The 20,897-nt window shown below is 33.2% G+C and overlaps 3 protein-coding genes and 2 non-coding genes across 5 annotated transcripts; 1 reads left to right on the top strand and 4 right to left on the bottom strand.

Annotated features, from left to right (window-relative positions):
• Positions 1-5,389: 5,389 nt before the first annotated feature.
• Positions 5,390-6,338, bottom strand: LOC108814178 (uncharacterized). The gene is made up of 3 exons (XM_018586689.2): positions 5,892-6,338; positions 5,749-5,793; positions 5,390-5,660 (listed from the first exon to the last, which is right to left on the bottom strand). The coding sequence occupies exons 1-3, from the start codon at positions 6,251-6,253 to the stop codon at positions 5,603-5,605; spliced, it is 465 nt and encodes a 154-aa protein (XP_018442191.2). The 5' UTR covers positions 6,254-6,338; the 3' UTR covers positions 5,390-5,602.
• Positions 6,339-6,622: 284 nt separating this feature from the next.
• Positions 6,623-8,701, bottom strand: LOC108835073 (NADH dehydrogenase [ubiquinone] iron-sulfur protein 8-A, mitochondrial). The gene is made up of 8 exons (XM_018608379.2): positions 8,565-8,701; positions 8,143-8,221; positions 7,956-8,009; positions 7,761-7,852; positions 7,564-7,677; positions 7,320-7,387; positions 7,118-7,229; positions 6,623-7,025 (listed from the first exon to the last, which is right to left on the bottom strand). Exons 1-8 carry the CDS (start codon positions 8,616-8,618, stop codon positions 6,930-6,932), a joined length of 669 nt encoding a protein of 222 aa, XP_018463881.1. The 5' UTR covers positions 8,619-8,701; the 3' UTR covers positions 6,623-6,929.
• A 221-nt stretch (positions 8,702-8,922) lies between these two features.
• Positions 8,923-12,336, bottom strand: LOC108814632 (uncharacterized). The gene is made up of 12 exons (XR_008936750.1): positions 11,780-12,336; positions 11,565-11,703; positions 11,380-11,485; positions 10,963-11,086; positions 10,762-10,827; positions 10,457-10,499; positions 10,282-10,360; positions 10,122-10,169; positions 9,966-10,016; positions 9,782-9,850; positions 9,417-9,671; positions 8,923-9,319 (listed from the first exon to the last, which is right to left on the bottom strand). It is a non-coding gene; the product is annotated as an uncharacterized LOC108814632 (transcript).
• A 2,136-nt stretch (positions 12,337-14,472) lies between these two features.
• On the bottom strand, positions 14,473-17,812 carry LOC108818343 (uncharacterized). The gene is made up of 9 exons (XR_008937026.1): positions 16,759-17,812; positions 16,538-16,667; positions 15,922-16,424; positions 15,759-15,839; positions 15,570-15,674; positions 15,384-15,497; positions 15,225-15,308; positions 15,040-15,111; positions 14,473-14,951 (listed from the first exon to the last, which is right to left on the bottom strand). It is a non-coding gene; the product is annotated as an uncharacterized LOC108818343 (transcript).
• Positions 17,813-19,983: 2,171 nt separating this feature from the next.
• On the top strand, positions 19,984-20,787 carry LOC108815473 (uncharacterized). Its single transcript, XM_018588063.1, has one exon. The coding sequence runs from the start codon at positions 19,984-19,986 to the stop codon at positions 20,785-20,787; it is 804 nt and encodes a 267-aa protein (XP_018443565.1).
• The last annotated feature ends 110 nt before the right edge of the window (positions 20,788-20,897 follow it).

Here is a 20,897-nt window from a genome sequence, read left to right on the forward strand (position 1 = left end):
GAAAGTATAAACTGTAACCCAAAATAAATAACATAGTACATATTGGTGAAATTATGAAATGATTATGATTGCATGTGAGAAGTTAATGCTGACTCCTACCATACCCCTTCTTCTTCAAGATACCAAACTCTAATCTCTAATCACTAAATCCTAATCCAAATATAAACCCTAAACCCAAATAGAATGGAATAAAATAAATAACATAGTACATATTGGTGAAATTATGAAATGTCTATGATTGCATTTAAGAAGTTAATTCTGACCCTAACCATACTCCTTCATCTTCAAAATACTAAACCCTAATCTCTAATCACTAAACCCTAACCCAAATATGAACCCTAAACCCAAATATCAAAATCTAAAAAGTACATAATATTACGTAATACTAAACTATACAATATAAATTAAAATGCGATTTTTACAAATTAGAAAACATGTAATAATAGATTTAAGAAATTACGAACTATAAGCAAAAATAGAACACTTCTTATTAACCATCAAATGGAATGGAACAAGATAAATAGTATAGTAACAGAATAAAACATATAACAAAATATGAAAATACACATTGTCTATATTTCTATTCCATATACATCTAATAGAATAGAATATAATTTTAAAAACTGTTCATCTTCTTCTACATACGACGGAGATTTTCTGTAAATTCAAATACATACATGTTTGGTGTCTTCGTGACTGTCTCTTTTGAAATCTGAGAAATCTCTTCTTTCCGTCAACAGACAAAACCTCCTAAACCGGTATGTTAGAAGAAATAATCTGCTAATAGCCGCTACCACTTTCTCACCGTCAATGTCGAAAGATGCCACAAGCGAAGATGATTGGAATAAGACTATGAAGAAGATGGGAAAGCTTTTCAAATGAGACGGAGGAGAATATGTGAAGTTGGATAAACCACGATTTAGTTTTGATAGATTAATAATTATTTTTTTTATTTTTTTGGTAGCAGGTTGAACCGGTTGATGCAAAGGATAATATAGTATTAATATAGATAAGTAACGGTGTGTATAGATCTGGTAGGGGAAATAGCTAGTTGGTGAATTATGCTTTTTTCTGTGGTTATAGAATCTAATTTCCCTATTTTTAATGGATTGTGAATCATAGACAAATAAAAACTATTACAAAAAAAAAATTCGAGGTCCAATATAGATACCTACGTTGGTATTAGATAAACATCTAGTCGGTTGACAAAAAAAAAGATAAACATCTAGTCTTTTCATGTGTTATTATTATTATTATTATTTGAACAAGGTCTTTTCATGTATTATACACTCAAGATCCAATATATAAATTATTTGATACAAGATTAAATATAAATACCTAGTTTGATACCGTATTACCCGTTTTGGATATATATCCAATATAAGACTAGTATTATTGTTATATATTCTTAGTATTGTTATAATTGAAGATCCTATATATATACAGTACCGAAAATTATTACAGATATATATACACATATATATTCAAATTTTTTCATATTCTTCCTTGGGAAATTCTTTAAAAATAACATTTTTAAAGTTTTTGTCACAAAATAGTACTCAGAAATAAAATGACCAAAATAACACCTTTTTGTTTTGAAAATTTTAATATTTTTTTTTTATTTTTAAAAATTCGAACACATTCCTAAAATTCCACCCCTTAACTCTAAACTCTAAAGCTTACATTAATTAATCTAAAGGTTATAAATGCATATTTACCCTTCAATAAAACTTATTTTGGTCATTTTCTTCCTTATGATGCTATTTTATGATAAAAACTTGGTTTGGTGTTATCCTAGTCTTTTTCTCTTCTTTTCTTTTTTATGATTACACTAATCAATTATAATTATTAGTGTGAATGCTCAACAGATTCCCAAATATATAAGACTTAAGGTTTGACATTTGTCTTTATATCATAATGTCCATCTTAAAATTTGTGGATTTCTCAGTCAATGTCACTTTACAATAAACTAAAATCTATCGATTCTATATGATATATAACACTATTAGCTATAATGAATTTTAAGATTGAATCTTTGACCTAAGTTTAAATTTATATCAGTTATTTTAGATTTGCCATACTTCAGTTGTAATAGAAACTGAAACTTTCTTCATAAAAGCTGAATAAAATTTGTAGGAAGACAAATTAAAATATGATGTGGGGGAAGACTTTGGTTGTCTAATATTTTGAACTCTAATATTTTTTCTAATATCTCATTATAGTAGTACTAATAAAAACATGTATACATTTTACTGGTCAGGGGCGAAATGGATGTAGGTTGGGTGAGGGTGGGCATTTGCCCTTTGCTAAAGTTATAGTTTTTGTGTCTGTATTAAGGATTTCTTAAAGTAGTTTAGCATCTTAAATGGTTGAGTCATGCCAATATTAACATCTATAGTACAATTTCATGTATTTTAAAAAAATAATTTCATGTTTTTTTAATAAAACATAATATCAGGCATGTATTAGTACTCATTTTGTGTTAGTACTCATTTTGTGTGATTTTCCTTTCTTTTTGGTTATCTATATAGTTTAGTAATTTAGTTTTTTTTTTCTGGTTGGCCCTCTTTGATTAATTAACCTATATAATATTTGTTGACAAAAAAAAACCTATATAATATTTAACTAATTTTTAAATAATATTTTATATAAATATTTTATATAAAATGTGTACCTAGGTAGTAAAAAATATATTTTTGTTGTAGAGTCTATCGTACTTTTTACATATTGGAATTTGAATTTTGCATTCAGTCGTCTGCAAATCAAGTCGTGTATCTTAAGCGTACCCGAGCCATACCAGTCCCTCCCCCGGTTGGCATACCCGTACCTACGTTACATGGAAACGGAAGCGGGTACGTGGAAGCGGAAGCGTATAGAAATGCAGAAGCGGAATTTTTAAAAGAATTAGGAAGCGAGTACGTGTTGGAAGCGTATATCCACACACATATATATATATATAATATATATATATATATTATATATATATATATATATATATATATATATATATATATATATATATATAAATATTTATATAATTTAAGACTAAAAATCATATGATTTAAACTTAAAATAAAGAATTTATTAATTTATAATAATTTTGAAATGATTTCATATTAAAACTATAAAAATACACATAAATTAAGTTTAAAATAAATTATGATATTAATTATTTTAAAACTTCATAAATTTATTGACATAATATATTTGAATATGTGCTATATATTTAATAAAAACATCAATGTATAAAGATAATTTATAGTATTAGTTTTAATATTTGTATATTTTTATTCTCTTTAATTCATTACTATTAAAATTTGGATTTTATATAAATTAAAAACTATGATTTTATATTTTTATGAATTATGACAATGAGTTTTAAAATAAAATGGAAGCGTGATTCCAAAACGGAATCGTAAGCTTTCAACGTGTTTTTAAAGAATATTTTGAAAACATTTTGGAAGCGACATTCCATAAGTTTCCACAAGATTCCGATTCCGATTCCGATTCCAAAGCGGGAAGCAAACATCCGATAAAACTTCCGTGCAACCCAGACCCGTGCAACCTAGGGTGTGAAGGGTTATTGTCGACGATGACCGTTTCTTTAACTGTTTGATGGTATGAATAGTTAAACACACAATACACTGAGTTTAGATCGCAAGTCACCAGAAGATCACTGTATTGATCTGATAAGGTCAACAACTATAAATACCCTTTTTTGTCTAAACTATAAACTATAAATACTCTTATTTGTTAAACGTTCTATATTAGTTTTCTAACACGTTATTTTTAGAGTCATATAGTTTGAGATTTAAGACTAAGCATTATCTCATTAGTTATTTTTTCCTTTGTACTTCATATCGATTGGTAATGATGGCATTTGGTATATACAGTTTTCAAATGCATGTTATTTTAGTAAACTATCGTCTCCTCCAGTTAGATTACATATGCGTGATACATCGATTCCTAAGCCTATAACGTTCAAGATTCAGCAGTCAAGGGACCAGACATCAGTTCTACAGCCAATTCATAAAAAATATATAATAATAATAGAATATTGTATATATATTTATTAACGCTGACAAAATAGTTATTAATACAATTAAAGTATCATTCTACAAATTATGTATTTATTTACACAACAATAATATCAACGTGAGTCCAACATATCAAACTAAATCATCATTAACGGAGTGAAAAAATATATATACATATATTTACGGGTGAATATATATTCTAAATATGAGTCTTATCTCTTTATTTGTTTCATAATAGTGCTTTTGAAACGAACCCGATAAAAAATTATATATTTCAAATCATTGATGGATCATTTGGTCAAATTGGTTGATCCATAGATTATTAAAAAAACAGTGTTGCAAAATAGCTCTCTCAAACCTAATTTTGCAAACTAACAATTTTTCCTGGATTTTTAAGAAATGAAAGTTTTTATGCGCAAGTAAAAAAAAAACAAGGTCCATTTACTGGTGAACATATTTCATATGTTCATGATAAATTACTATAATTCGAGAATTACATATGCATGTATGCAAGTGGAAGATAAGATTATCATGTATAATAATTTATTGTCATTATAAGGTCGTAGCTAAATTCTATAATATCTTGTAAATCTAAAATTAAAATATTTAATATTGTGTTTCCCTATTATTTATGAATTCTAGGTTTTGTTTACGTTGCATTTTCAACTGAATTAAATATTTCTATGTCATATACAACTAGAAGTCTAGAACAATTTACTTTTTCTAACTAAAACGTAGAAGTGCTATTGACACAATTTTTATATATTTCAAGTTTCCATTTTCGTTTAAAACCCCCTTATCAAATCAATATATTTGTTTTTTGGCATCATTAAAGCAATACTTATAAGATAACATATTTAAACCTGCATAAAATGTGGTAGACGAAAAACATGAAAATGTAGTACATTTTTTTAGGATTCGTCACTTGAACAAAATCACAATTGCTATAATATGGTTTCACAAAAAGAACAAAAATTGCTATAATAAGGGAAATATGAATTTGGGATTCGGTTTAGACAGTTAACATGGATCTGAATGGAAACATGCAGAACCACTGCACTGCGATTTTGATAGTAACAAAAAATAGGTATATGTAAAGATTATTGTTACTGGTGTGTCACCGTTCAGAGCTATAATATTCAAGAGCCACAGTAGTAAGATGTGAGTATGCATGACCTAGGACTTGGGTCATGCAAATGTGGGAACCATTAAATTTGATAGTACTAAATGTGTTAGGAGATCATTGTATATAAAAAATGACATATTTAATAATTACAATATATGAATTCTCATCTACACGGTAAGCCTATTAATTGACGAAAAGTAAACCCATTGGCCCTTAATCTATCAACTGAGTAAAAGGTCTTGATTAGCTAACGTGTGTTACCACGTAATGAAGAAACAAGATACAGTACTCCCCAAATTGTTATAGACGTTGTATGTATCATTTCAAATCTCGTTTAAATCAAATAATATTTTTTCAACAAGACTCTACAAAAATAATCTGAAGGTCGATGAGGTCCTTCCTCCACTGTTTCTTCTTCTACATCTTATTCATAACGTTTTCAAGGTCCATAGTCACCATCTCCGATCAAGTTGCATATATCTGAACATTCCACTAAGCTACACAGTACACACACACACACACGAATCATCAGCTCCTCTAGGTTAAAGAATCATGCTTAACAACAACCTTAGGAAGGTAAATTACCAGTAATTACGGCTACGAAACCCTTGTTTAAACACCACTAGTGGCCTTTCCATCAGAAACAGCCCCACAAGAGAGAAAAGATCAGTAAAACCAATAAGTGAATGAGAAAAGCAAGAAAAAGAGAAATATAGAGAGGGGAGAACCTTCTGATATTGAGCGGTCCTTCTCCGTCTCCACCACGTATACAAGTGTTGACGCATTTAACGGTGCATCTCTCTGCGTTCTTGGATTTGGGTCGTTGTATCCTCTGTTTCTTGCAGTCTTCACCTGATAGCGTTTGCGGTACGTTCGATAGCGTTTCGCCGTCTTGCGGCGGAGGAGAAAGCTCTGCGTAAGCTGTGGACACAGAAGCCATCATAACCACCGCCGCCACGGCCCCAATAGCCCCCGTGGAAATACGAACAACGGCCGATCTAGTAGTCACCAAGCGGCTCTGGCACTGAGATCTACTTCGATAGTTCAAGAAGCTCGTGCAGTGTAGAGGAGACGGAGAGTGTATTATCATTACTTAAACTATGTCTTTTTGTTTTGTAAAAAAATTTCTTTCTCCTCTGAATTGAATCTCTCGTCTTGTTTTCTCCAGAAAAGATTAAAGCTAGTGGTTCTCGTTGAAGACTCTATCTTGTTTATATACGTGTCAACATCTGGTGGCTTGGAATTCAGATACTGCTTCAACTCCACGAGTGTCGGAATCTTGCGCTTACCGTGGTAATAAGATTCGAGATTGTAATAAATCAGTAACCAAAAAGCCATCATAGTAATTAACCATGCATTGTTCAGACTAATCCCCGAAAAGAAAAGCAGTCCACACTGAAATATTGTTAAACACATCTGTAATGAATTCTGATCCAAAATAAGTTTAGAAAAAAATAAATGTATCCAAAGTATTATTAACCGAATAGAACCGAACAGATATTATGAAACTCAACCTGAAAACCTGGTCATAACCGGGACACCCTGGCCTAGTTTTCAGTCTTCAGCGAAAAACGAACAAACTTCACCGGAAATCAAAATCAGGTCGATACAAGCAAACAATTCAATTACACAGGACAAAGCTGGAAAACAAAAGAGGAGTTTTCAAACGCATAAGATCTCATCTTTTTTATTTCTAACAGAAGCAACCGATAAACGTTTTCTCGGGGAATAACTTGAAGCAAAGACTGTTGTAGAATGTTTGTTTTCTAACGGTAGAGACTCTCTGATTTAAGATTCTCAGCAATCTCAGTCTCCCATCGATCTCCATTCTCAAGAAGCTTTTCCTTGTCATAGAGTAGTTCCTGTGAAAAGGGGGAGGGCGTAACAAAAGTTCAATATACATGCCACAGAAAGCCTAGAGGGATAGAAAATTGTGTGTGATAAAACCTCTGACCTCGTGTGTCTCGGTTGCGAATTCAAAGTTAGGCCCTTCGACAATTGCATCAACGGGGCACGCTTCTTGACAGAAACCACAGTAAATGCATTTTGTCATGTCGATGTCATACCTGTAGAGGCTCCAAATCATTACTACTACACATGAAAATGGTAGAAAAGAAAACATTTTGGCTATAGCAAATTGCAAGGGATCTGTTGACCTAGTGGTTCTGCGGCTTCCATCTTCCCGCTCCTCTGCTTCTATTGTGATTGCTTGAGCTGGACATACCTGATGAAACATACAAAGTATCCCTCTCTCAAATATTATTCAATAGCCATCTACCAATAATACCATACTATATGATCATATCACACATTAAACATGTATTTTGTCAGCAGATATGAGCATAGATGTAAAGGAGAAGACTAAATTAAGCCTAAGCATAATAGATGTAAAGGACTGACAGCTTCACAGAGTTTGCAGGCAATGCAGCGTTCTTCGCCAGTAGGATAACGACGAAGAGCATGTTCACCACGGAAACGAGGGCTCAGTGGACCCTTCTCAAATGGATAATTGATCTGCATACCACAAGATAGGATGGATCTTCAGAATTTCTTTCAAAATTGGAAAGAGTGGGGAAAATAGGGATGTAGTAACTCACAGTAACTTTGGGATCAAAGAAGTACTTGAGGGTCAACGACAAACCACGCACCATTTCAGTGAGAAATAGTGTGTTTATACTCCGTTCAAACACTGCAAACGATTTTCAAAAAATATCAGGAAGCGAAAATAGAAAAAAAAAATAAGTAAAGAGAAAAGAAAGAAAAAAAAAAGAGAAAAGATCAAATTAGCAAACCAGTATTCCAGTCCTTGGAGATTTCCTTGGCAAGTTGCTCCTCTTCTTCATCATCTGAACCAAAATTACAGAGAGCAAACACATAAGGTCAAAACCACAATGAAAACGTTGCTCAAATTTCAACCTGATTCACGAAGAAAAAAAGCCCACAAAAGAAACAGCAGAGGAGAGGAGAGGAACAAGATACCTTTCTTGGAGCCGTAAGAAATAGGACGGGACTGAAATCCAGAAAGATGAGATCCCTGCAAAGCTTGCCCTGACAAACCCTAATCGCATGAACGATATAGGATAATAAGAGAGGAAGCTAAATGAAAGAGGATTCAACTTAGAACTTTGCAGAAACTCATGATTCATCAAAGATTAGATCATGTAAAACTCTAGTCCTTCATTGATTCATCAATCAGCAAGATGAAATTGGATCCCTATCACATTCCATCCTCAATCTACAATCTAAATATATTTAAAAAAAAAATCGCACAAAAGGTTGGGTCTAAATCAGACAGTTTCGATTTCAGACGCAATCCCAAAGAGACAGAGAGTGAAGAGAGAGAATCCTGTTTGATTCTCCAGGAGACAATTAAAACAGAAAACAGGGAAGGAGAATCATACAAGATGGCGAGCACGAAGAGTATTCAGTGACCTGCGAGCCAGCATCGAAGCCATTGATTTTTGATGGATTCGGTTTAGGGTCCTTCCTTCCTTCTTCACTCGGATTGACGAGAAAACAAAAATGACAAATTCTCAGATTAAAATCAACAAAGAGCTACTAAAATACAATTTTGACCCCAACCAATTTTACTATTACATTTTTCTCCTTGGTACAATAGCAATTGGACCGGTGACAACCGGATTATGAATTAACCGACTCATAGAGTTACAAAGTGCCCTTTATCCTCAGATTAAAAGTTAACGAAAAGCCTTCAAATCAAAGTTTTGTCCCCAGTTTAAGATATTACACTTTTGACCCTGGTACAATATCAACTGAATTTCTGAACCGGTGATATAACAGGATGAAGGTTTAACCGAATCATTCCCTTTACAAAGTGCACCACTACCTTAACTCATAGTTCTTGCATACACTTCTTTACAAAGAAAGATCTGTGAAATGTTTCTTTTTTTTTTCAGTTGAAGTTGGTAGATCAATGATTTGGGGCAATGTAGAAAGAGTTTCCACAATTAATGTGAGATTGCATCAAAGGATTCCATCTGTCGAATATTATCCGGCCACCACGCCCCATCCTCCCCTGAAACCGACTTTGAGCTTGACCCGACGATGAACCAGGTGCTGGAGGAACGATCCCCGCAGCTGCCAGTTTCTCTGAAACCAGCGGTTTCGTGAACAGCATCACCGGTTCATTAGGATCCTGAACCAGTGTGTAAATGCTTGGTTTAGTGATTAGTTATAGCAACTAGAGATAATAAGAGAGAGAGGTGGTGTTTGAAAGGAGAAGGGTTTTTAACCAGTTTGTGAAGCCAATTGTGATGCGAGTGTCGTCTTCTGACTTCTTGTTTTATGCCTCCGGGTTGAGATGCATTAAGGTTTGAGTTTGTGAAACGAGAGCTAGGGATAACGGATGGTCTTGTGCGTACATGTGTGCTGGTGTAGTCATCTGAGTCCATCAACTCTTCGTCGCTTGAGCCAAATTTGTAACATGTTGTCGTAGCTGGTGGAAATCCAGGCAAAGCCAAGCTCTCTTCCAAGAGCTCTGTTTCATGCTGCAGTATCAAAACCCAAATCTCAGACTTAAGCATCAATAAACACACACAACAAGAAAAAATAGCATTTTAAACTCAATAAGAGTTCTAGGAGTAGTAGTAAGTAGTACCCTGTATTGGAGTTGCATTCTCTGAAGGCTAACCTCGCCGTCCATGACATCCCTCTTCTTTTCTTCTCTCTGGCAAATAGTAACATCGGATAAGTGACTTTCGAGAATGCAACCTTTTTGTTAAAGATATGAAATGAATTTACATACAAAGTCATATAACTTTTAAATCTGTCATAAAGAACACCTTAATGAGAGCCTCCAGAATGATCTTCGCTTGGTCAAGATTGCGTCTAACCTGAATAGTAATCGTAATAATATTCAGAATAAACAGAAAAATCATGAAAGGGCCCTAACAGATAAATTAACAGCCCAGAAAGAAACTAAAAGAAACCATGCTTACCTGTCGAAGCTTTTCAAATGACTGCACATTGTTTTCTCTCCTTTGCATCTATAGTAGAAGTAAAGCCTTATCAGTGTTTTTATTTCTCTAACTGGGTTTATATATATATATATATATATATATATATAATTTTTTAAAAGGTATCAAGATAACAGCCTACCCTTCTTGTGTGGAGTCTGTGAGCTTTCTCCCGGGCCTAAACACATTGTAGGGATTGGTGTCATTGACCGGTGGAGAGGCTGTTCCAAACAAATAAGCAAGACTTTTAATTAAGTAATCGAGGTAAGATCCCTTCCCACATGGGACTTGATTGTTTCAACAGAAAATAATGGTACAAACCTGCAAACGCCGCAAGATAGGCTTCTGCCATCTTTTGCGCTACGTTCACATACAAAAAAAAAACATATGCATTAGTATTATAAGCCAGACGTGCTCTTACAGATGTCTAACTAGGTTGTCATCTAAAGAGTAATATTACTCCCATCACAATGATTATGCACATGCTTTAAACACCAAATAAGGTTTATCTCACACTGTCTAAAAAAGGTCTTTTAAAGTATCATCAACCTATGCAACACAATGTTTGTATCTAGAAAGCTTGTAACAATTCAAACCGTGTGCCATAAGATTGCTGCCAAACCTTGTCTTTCCAGTAGTTGAAGATAGCCTGGAAGACTCCATAATTAACAGACAGTGATTGCAGCGCCTGTAATAAGATGACAAAGAATAATCATTATAAAATCTCGTGTTGGTTCTGTATGAGTGTATATTACAAGAACAAGAGATATGATAATCCAAAAGACAAGGAAGGAAGCAACAATCAAAGCAAAGGTATACATACCTCAATAGCACCATCAAGCTGCAAAAGCACAGGAACGGGGGAACCAAGGGTAGGTGCAATAACTCCAGCTCTCTCCCGCGTCTTGTGATCCAACACCTCTAGTTTAAAAATAATGCTCTCTAGCCTGTTTTCAAACAATTCAACACGGTTTATGTTGCCTCATAAAAAATAAAGATTCTCTTCTTTCGACAGCTACTTGATTGAAGGTTAAGAATCCAATCACTTTTGAGTATATTAGAGATTAGATGAAATCCATCTAAAAGAAGAATTCATCTTTTTCAGCATGTACTTGACTAATGGTTTGGTGTAAGCAGTTTTAGCAGAATCCAAACACATAAAGGTATATAGAGCTAACTAACTAATCTAAAAATAAGCAGAGTATACAAAAAAAATATTAGTGTGGATTGGTTAGTTTACATTTCAGGAGAAAGTTGCTTGGAGTTGTCCTTATCAAACACATAAAGCCAGTCATCATCCTCATTGTCAAGATCATACTCCACAAACTCTCCAAGTTCAGACCGAGCTACAAACCAAAAAGCACTTAAACAGTCTCCAATAAAGCAAAGATCAAACCAGAGGTAAGCAAGTGGGTTGTACGGTACCTCCTCTAGCACGTAGATAAGAAGGAGGTTGACCAAAAGTAGCTAAATAATCCCTCTCATACGTATCCACAACAACAAACTGAGGCGTTGGTATCTCTGAAGCAAGTTTCTTGCTTGGCACCACTGGATGCACCTGCTGCTAATCCAATTACCAAAAAAAAAAAGATCACATTTTTTTTTTCTAACACTACTGACGACGATGATGAAACACTAACCTCATTGTCAACATCTACAGAAGAAGAAGCAATACGCAGGAGCTGAGAGTTTCTAGTGGCGGAAGTCGGCGTGTCGTCGTCTTCGAAGTCTTTAAGAGATTTTAAAATGGGGAGCTTCTTGTGAATGTCTAATGGCCGTGGACGGAAAGAAAGCCTGCTCATTTCACCTTTCCTTACAAGAGTGTGTGTGTGTGTGTTTAGACAGATAGATATAGCTCCAATAAGAGACAGGAAGATGCAAAAAGAAAAAACACGAAACTGATGGGATTCCGACAGAACAGTAAAGCCAATCGAACGCGGATTTTAGGGCTAGGGTTTTTATGTTTTTTGAATCTGGGAAGGGGATAAGAAGATAGAAATCGAATTCAATACTCAAACCCTCTCCGTCCGTCGTCGTTGTGCAATTCCAATTTCTAGGGGTTTTTTTTTCTTTTCTGCCGGAGAAAATTGCGGCGGTGCCAGAAAAGGAAGGTCTTCCGTGATTCGAAATCGAAGCGGAGAGAAAAGCTTAGAAGGAAATTTAATTTATTTAAAAAATATAATCAGTGGAGGTCGATGTTGTTTGGATTCGTCCAGTAACATACAAGGAGGGAAAACTTTTGTTTAATCAACTTTTTTCCTCAAAACATATTTAAAAAGCAAAAAAAAAAATTAAAAAGATTGTATTTTTGGGATTAACACAGTATTTTTATTTTTGTGAAACTGTATAGGTTACTGTAAAACTAAACTAAATTTTAGTTTCGTTTTGTTTTTACGTGTTTAAAACGACATTGTTTTAATTTTAATGTTAAAAAATAATGTTCATCAATTTATATATGATTTAATTACCATATATATTTATACATTTTTATTAGTGAAACATATGTGGTTTTACGAAATTGTGAAACTTTAATATTATTATTAAGTATTTTATCAAAAAATTTACATCTTTATAAATTTAGCGGGGAAATTATAATATTACACCAACTAAATTTTTTAAGTTTTTTAGTATCCAAACTTTTAAAATTGTGACTATTTTAATACTCAAACTTTATTTATTTTAATAAAATATTAATAAATTTAAAAAATCTCTAAAATTTACAAACAAATCTCATAAAATTCTAATTTTATTTTGTGTTTGGGAAATAAAGATAACTAAATTTTTAAACAATATTAAATTTTGTAATAAAATTTATAAGTTTTAAATGTTGAATCTATTTTGTTTTCTGAAAAAAACAAAATATCATTGTTTATTTCAAAATTAATTTTTTAAAATTTAAATTTTATTAGTGGTTTATTTACCTTCTTTCCGAAATCCTAAAATAGATTTATACACTTTTAATATTTTTTCCTTAGATTTTGGAGATTTTTAAAATTTTGTTTGAATATTATTAGTAAACTAGATTTTGACCCGCTTTTAAAAGGGCGGGTATATTTTTTGTTTTAAATTTAATTTTTGATATTTGTTTTCTTTTTCTGATTATATTTGTATGTTTTAATCATATTTGTCTATTAATTTTAATAAAATATTTTTATTAAGTAATAGCAATTTAAAATTGATATGGTATACTCACGGTTAAGGCTCGATTGCGAGTCAAATTCACCCCGCTGACCCGCCAATCCGCTGATCCGCCAACCCGCGGGTTTTCAATTTTGTTTTGGTTAGAAAATATGACCCGCCTTGGTATATTTTTAAATGCTATTTAAATTTGACCTTCCCTCAATACTTTTTGTTTTACATATTTTAAGATATTTAATTTTCATATTTGTGTCTTTCTTTATAATTATATTGTATTTTTTTTATAAACATATTGTATTTTTCTTTGTAATTATATATGTGTAAAATATTTTTTAATCATTATTAAGAATTTCGATAATTATATTAAATTAGCGATGTTAGATAACTATATACATGTGCCATAGCCATTTCATATTTTAATATTTCATCTTAAAATCAATATCTGAATAATCGGAATCGAATCCGAATTTTATATCTATAATTTGAATAGAATAATATATGCTATATCTTCCGTTTTAAACATACTTAATTAAGTCTGTTTTGTTGATGACAAAAAAAATATTCGTAGCATGATTAATTGAACAGTATTAATTTTTTTAGACCTATACTATTTAATTAAGCATGCACTTAACATCAAACAGTCATATAACACATATTAATCACTGAAATACAGGAACAATAAAAAAGTTGGGTGGTCTAGAGAACACCACACGTTAATACGTTATAATAGGAAATTATTAGCTATCCCTTTCTATTCGCATATTAAATTAACTTCCATTCAATGTTTGATTAAATTAGATTTTTTTGATGCAGTTACAGAAAGTGGCCGATAATTATGCATCAATTTAATTGGTGGTTACATTAAGAAAATATATTCCGTTGCTTTTATATTAAAAGTTTGTATTATTAAAATTTTAATTTTAAATTGGACATAACCTTTATCAACTGATCATACAGAAGAATTAATAGAATAGATTTAATTAAAACTAATAAAGTTTTGGTATTTAAAAGCACAATATTAAAAGTTTTTGTATTAATGTGAGAATGTTGGAGTATTAAACTTGAAAATGAAAAAAAGAATGAGTATTAAAGAGCTAAACAAAATTTAGTTGAGGTATTTCATAGAATTTTCCCTAAATTTAGTAGTCATAAACATGACTCTTTTGAGCTTCTTTTTGTGTGTACACATTACTACTTGTAAAAGAAAAACAGTTTCTTTTAAAAGAAATTTCTTCAAGTAGTTTTACAACAGTGGAAGATTTGTAACAAAAAAACCACAACTTTCTATTTACAGAGAAAACCCCAAAGGTAAGCTCTTGAGGGCTTTGTATTCACTTTCTGCGAATCCTGTCTTTTCAACTCTTCAACCATGGTGAGAGAGCTACGGAAGTTTTGAAGAGAATCAAGTGGATGTTCTTCGCCATTGTTTCTTAGTTTTCATCTGGCTCAACTTAAAAGGCTCCAGCTTTTTCTACGTTTTGAGGTCTCGCAAAACAGACCAGAAGCAAGGGCTTGTTGAAGCCATAGCTCAAACTCTTCTTCATCCTCATCCATCATCTCCACGTCTAAATCCCACGGGAACCTACTCGAGTTTGATCTCTGCGTTGTCTTTTCTAACCCAACCATGTTCACATGAAAGCTTGGCCTATGCGTGTTTGGTCTACACGCCATTCCCTACTCCACTCAAAATAAAAAAGAACACGTTCGTTCATGTTATCTCAACCATCTTCACCTACAAGTAATCTGCAAAAGAGAAACTGACCTGACAAATGGCCCATTCTGAGACGTCAAAGATTTTGCTTTCCGCACAAACAAAAGCACGTGGAATCTCAATCTTTAAAAAGGACATGACAAAACAAATTAGTTCTGTTGAGGAGAAATAAGGAATCAAAACCAGCTTCATCATTACAAAGTAACAAAGGAAGAAAAAGAAAGTTTTAAACTAACCTTATGGGCTCTCTCCAATGGTAAAGTCCCTTTGAGTTCAACCCACCCATCTCCATCTTTGGCTTGATGATATTGACCGCAATCCTGTGTACATTTAACCAGAGATTAGATGATCTTTAAAGAGAGCATTCAAAGGTAATGGTTTGATGATTCAATCACCTGGCACCATCTCGCCTCTGCTTTAGTCCTACTGGTGCACACCCATATGTGTGAATTACCACATTTTGTACAATGTATCCGCCTCGACTCTTCCGATCGGTAACCATGACCACTCTGCAAATGAAAAAAGAACATGATAAGTCTGACAATCACTCACCAAAAAGATATTACAGAGAGTAGCTAAACCTGATGTGAAGAAGCATGAGATGTCTGACAAACACTCCTGGTCCTAGACTCTTCTTTTTCTTAATGCTCATCGTAATCTCTCTTCTTTACTATATCAGATAGAACCTAAGGAAACAAAACACATAAAAGAACTCAAAAACATAAACATTACAATTACAAAAATTCAAGATTCCACATCATCCAAATTACCTCATAAGCAGATTGAAGTTTCTTGAATGATTCACTAGCTAAAGGACTTCCCATGTTTTTATCCGGATGAACCAGCATTGCCTAGAACAACAAAGCACATACTCCATTAACCTATCACAGAATAATACCCTACACAGCATTGGAAAAAAAGAAAGAACCAAACCTTCTTTCTATACTCTTTTTTAAGCACCGCATCATCAATCTTACTATGACGTGGGAACCCCAACGCTTCGTAATGGTTCAAACTTTTCAGTATTCTCTTCATTTCATCCGCTGATGAACTTGTTTCTATTTTGACAATCTTAACACTAGCAATCTCCTTCACGCTATTAACAACAGTTGTAGGAGTTGTTGGTTCAGCAGCAGATGACTTATCCTCCTGAACCTTCCTCTCTTCTTCAACGGGAACTGAAGGATACTCAAATTCACCTGAGTAGTCTTCTTCTATGATTGTTTCTTTGACTCTCTTTGGTTCTTCAGCTTGTGTCTTTTCACTTAGATTGTCACACCACTGAAGAAGACAGTTCAATACATCGTTGGACAAGAAAGAAAGATTCACTGAGAGCAAAACGCCAAGCCATCCAAGTCTGACTTTGACACAGTACATAGCGTATAAGGCCGCCACTAGAACCACCAGACGGGCATGGTTTAAGGAGAATAAATAGCCTAAAAATCAAACAAAAACTAGATCAAATTAAAAAAAAAACATTATAGACTCTTTAACCAAATAACCTGAAAGACACAGCCTAGCAAAGCATTAAAAAAAATTAAAAACTTGCCTCCAACAATAAACAATGTTCCGGTGATCCAAAAGTTTGCATACATCCATAAAACCAAAATACCAAATAATCCTACAATAAAGAGCCCAGGAGTGCAACCAAGGTTCAAAACAACAGCTGCACCAGCTCCCTGCAATAGTATATTCAAAAACAATCAATAATGTAGTAAGACTATGAATATAAATCTTGAAACAACAATCAGTGGAGGGATAATACAATACCATACTGAGGAGAACATAGAGCAAGCAAGAGAAGGAAGTCAAGCTAAGGAAGCAACTCCACATAATCAGAAGCAAAGCGGATGAGCCCAACTTGGCACTGCAACGGAAACCCCTCAGAATGCAATCTTTCCAGTAAACAATCGAAAGACGAACCAGGCCTATTAGCTTCCCGCATCCACTACACACCAATGGCCAGTGACGCTCCACGAGCTCTCCTATCTTCTCCACAAACCATCTCAGTGCAGAACAAGCATCAGAGCACATGTGTTTCTGAGACTGCATCCATTTCCAACCTTGTTTCACCAACCCAATATCCTCCATAGCTCAAAATCCAACAACAACAGGAGGATGAAACTGCTAAAAAAGCCAACTATTTTTTTTAATCCCTAACTCACAAAGACAGAGATTGAATGCTGTGAGAGCAGAACCAAAGAGACTGGCTTTGCCATGATCTATTGTAAGATCACAAGAAGTTACTCAAACCTCATAAAACTTCACAAGAGAGAAGGGTATACAACAAGCAACACACACAGAGAGTAGCAAGAAAGACAATGCAGTCACGCTTATTCGTTCAACGCAGATCCCCTAACATACAAGTTTCCCCCAAAACAAGAGATTAAAGAAAAAGGCACCAAAGTATGTCTGAAACAGACAACAAAAAAAAAAGGAATCTTTGTCTTTCCCTTTTCAGTTAAACCAGTCCTTTTTCTTCATTCAAAGACATACTCGGAATTACCCATCAAGGTCCCACTTTTAAAAAAACTGATTCTTTGATCGGATCCATGAATAAATAGCTTCGTCGGAGAATCACCACCACCGACAAGAGTTTCCAGGGAGAGAGAGAGAAACAAAAGTGAGAAAATGGGGCTTTAGTTAAAGTAGATTGTGAGGGGCACTGTGAGGTTTAAGCTCGTGGAGAAAGCGAAAAGAAACAAAACTTGAAAAGCTTCGAAAAGTTTTTGAGAGAGAGAGAAACTACAAAGTTTCGCGTATTCAGAGCATCTCGAAGAGCCCTTCATCCCTTCATTTTTTAAAGGTTTTTACACTCCAACAGCCCTTTATCCCTTCAAATTTTAAAAGGATGAATAACCTCCAAATATGAAGAGGCACTGTACAGGCCTTTAAAACACTGTTTACTTTTCACTTTAGTCCTTCTATTTATATATGTTTAATGATTGTGTACTTATTGTTTCTTATTTGGCATTCTACTATTATAATTATATTGACACTTAAATATTATGATTTTGGTCTTATAAATTTATTTTAAAATAATAATAATATATTAATAAATATTATATACCAATATATACTAATATTCAATAAAAAAATATAAACATATTATTTCACACATTATATTTTGGAAAATTTTACACAAATACAAAATTATATTACAATCATAATATTTACATCAAATAAAAGTTACATAAACTGAAATATTACACATTAAAATATATCTTACAATACTAATATTCAGATAAATCCATAAGCTGAAAAATTACACATTGAATATATATTACTAATTTTAAAGTAAATTTGGTCTTGAACCTCCAAAATCACCAAAGTATTCTCGATATGAATTTTGAGCATTTTCTTCGGTTTGTTGTTGCTGAGTTCTTTTTTGTATATATATACATGCATTATAATGCATAACATGATAATTGAAGATGAACGAGATATCAATGTACCGATTCGAGATGCAAGACCGGCTCTGTCAATAAATGTTGAGATGGCCATAAACGAAGATATGCGTTTTCAACAATTTTTAGCACGTAATCTTCGAATAAAAAATAAGGATGCTCATTTAGCACTTAAAAATGCTTTGATTGAGCATATTTGGGAGCATTACGGAAATAATCGTATTGATTAGTTTTGTATTTTTAATATATATATATATATATATATATATATATATATATATATATATATATTGTAATTTGAATTGTTTATGTTTATTATTATATGTAATTTTATGTTTTTATGTTTTTTTATCTTTTATTATAAGTAATTTGATGTTATAATTAAATATTTTTACTAATTATGTCAATAATAAATATTAATATGTGTTTACTGTTAATTTATAAAATTTTAATGACTATAATGAACTATTACTGAAATTGAGGACTAAAGTGTAAAAATATAAGCTTTCAAGAAAAAAAATTTGAAAATCATCATTGGAGAATCACCCCTTGAACCCTTTATTTTGAAGGTGGACCCTACAAAAATGAAGGGACTTGTTGGAGATGCTCTTAGAGAGACAGGAGATTGATTTCTCTATAATCAATCCACAGTGAAGAAGGCGAGAGAGGCATAAGTCGTTAATTAATAGTATGATTAGACTTGGTTTTTGGCGTATTAATTAGCCATAACTAGTTGCTGTGTTAAATAAACACACATACTAGGTCCCACTTTATACAATAAAGCTAAAACCGGACTAGGTTAAATTCTGGTTATGTTCTCTAAATGTTGAAGACCAGTAATAGATTTAACCGAACTGAACCGCATCTTTCAAGTTATTTTTATAGTTTCCAATTCAATACTCAAACTCACTGTGACAAAAGAAGTTATAAAATAGTGTAAACAACTTCTTTTCTTGTTGACAAAAAAAAACTTCTTTTCTTTTTATGAACATGTTTTCTTGACAAATTTCTTTGCATACTAATTGCTATTTCGGTTTGGAAATTAATATGAATTTCGGTTTGATTTAATGATTATAGAAAACAAATTATATGATAATTGATGTTCAATTCTTCAGACTGTATCGGTGAAATATTCTTCTGGAACTTGGTTTAAGTTTTTATTTCAGACCATGTGCTTTTAAAATGATTGTTTGTTTTCATCTCACATTATTTAGTTAAGCATGTTCTGTTATCTGTAAGATATCTTGGGGGTCTTATTCATGCTGTTTTGAATAAGTTATGGGAACGGGAATGTAAGATATCTTGCCGGAAACTAGGAGATTCGTCTTATTTATTCCATATTCCTCATGTTAATACCCGTAAATGGGTTGTTCAGCGAGGTGTTTGGCATGTGGATGATTGTCTCCTTTTTATGGCCCCTTGGAGTCTCGTAAACTCGTTAAAAACACCTGAGATTTCTACACTGTCGGTATGGGTGACCCTTAAAAATATACCGGATTCATGTTTCTCTAGATTAGGTATCAGTCATATAGCATCAGGCTTGGGAGAGCCAATGCTTACTCATAGGCCTCGCTTAGATCCAACATTTATGGGGGAAGCAAAAATTTTAGTAGAGATTGAGTTGGATAAACCATTCCCCAAGCAAATTGTGCTTGATGACAAGCAAGGCAACATCTACTTGGTGGAGGTTGAGTATTCTTGGATACCTAGTGCTTGTGAAAGATGTGGAGCTTTTGGTCATAAAGAAAAAAAATGTCTACTACCTGTTAAGACTCTTGGAACAGTTCCTGTTACAAAGGATATTCAGACACCTAATGAAGAGATCCCAATGGTGGATATAGCTAAGCTCTTGCAGCAAACCCCTGCTACCCCGGTTATCAACTTGGAACAAAATTCAATCTCTGCTACCACACATCAAGCGCCAGCGACTCCAAAAAGGACTTCGCTTACTGGTCGCTTTGAGGAACCCGGTAACGGACCTTCCACCAATTTACATGAGGTACATTCTATTCATCGCTCTAAGTCAGACAATACTTTACTATCGTTAGCAGTCACTGTTGCTGCGCCATCTTCGTCACAAATTATAGAGGAAACTCCATCTCTAGTTCATATTACAGAAGCCTCTAACTCTCTAGAGAAGGAGCAACATTTTGGGGAGAGTTTTAATAAAGACTCACCTAACTCTCAAAACATTTATCAAATCCCTACCGAGAACCAACTCGTTTTTGGAAATGATAAAGGTCACTTATTGGTTGGAGAAACATCTGGTTATAATACAACTAGAGGAGGAAGACCAATAAAACCGACCCAAAAAATTCAAGAAATAGAATGGACAATAGTTAGAGGAAGGGGTAAACGAGGTCGTCGCGGTCGAGGATCCTATTATCGCTAATGTTATCATGTTCGGTCTCTTGCTCTTTATGATTCATATTTTTGAATCGTCTACTAGGGATGATTTCCTACTTTGGTTGTTGCATACTTTATCAAACTTATGAGTGAAAA

This window comes from Raphanus sativus, chromosome 7 (assembly GCF_000801105.2).
Source record: "Raphanus sativus cultivar WK10039 chromosome 7, ASM80110v3, whole genome shotgun sequence".
Lineage (NCBI taxonomy): Eukaryota > Viridiplantae > Streptophyta > Magnoliopsida > Brassicales > Brassicaceae > Raphanus > Raphanus sativus.

Coding starts and splice junctions, on each gene's coding strand:
- LOC108815473 (XM_018588063.1), top strand. CDS start 19,984: ATGGGGGAAGCAAAAATTTTAGTAGAGATTGAGTTGGATAAACCATTC.
- LOC108814178 (XM_018586689.2), bottom strand. CDS start 6,253: ATGATAATACACTCTCCGTCTCCTCTACACTGCACGAGCTTCTTGAAC. Junction 5,794..5,891: donor GGACCGCTCAATATCAGAAG/GTTCTCCCCTCT, acceptor TCTGATGGAAAG/GCCACTAGTGGTGTTTAAAC. Junction 5,661..5,748: donor TTTCGTAGCCGTAATTACTG/GTAATTTACCTT, acceptor TGTACTGTGTAG/CTTAGTGGAATGTTCAGATA.
- LOC108835073 (XM_018608379.2), bottom strand. CDS start 8,618: ATGGCTTCGATGCTGGCTCGCAGGTCACTGAATACTCTTCGTGCTCGC. Junction 8,222..8,564: donor CTCTTCGTGCTCGCCATCTT/GTATGATTCTCC, acceptor TCATGCGATTAG/GGTTTGTCAGGGCAAGCTTT. Junction 7,026..7,117: donor TCGCAACCGAGACACACGAG/GTCAGAGGTTTT, acceptor CCCTTTTCACAG/GAACTACTCTATGACAAGGA.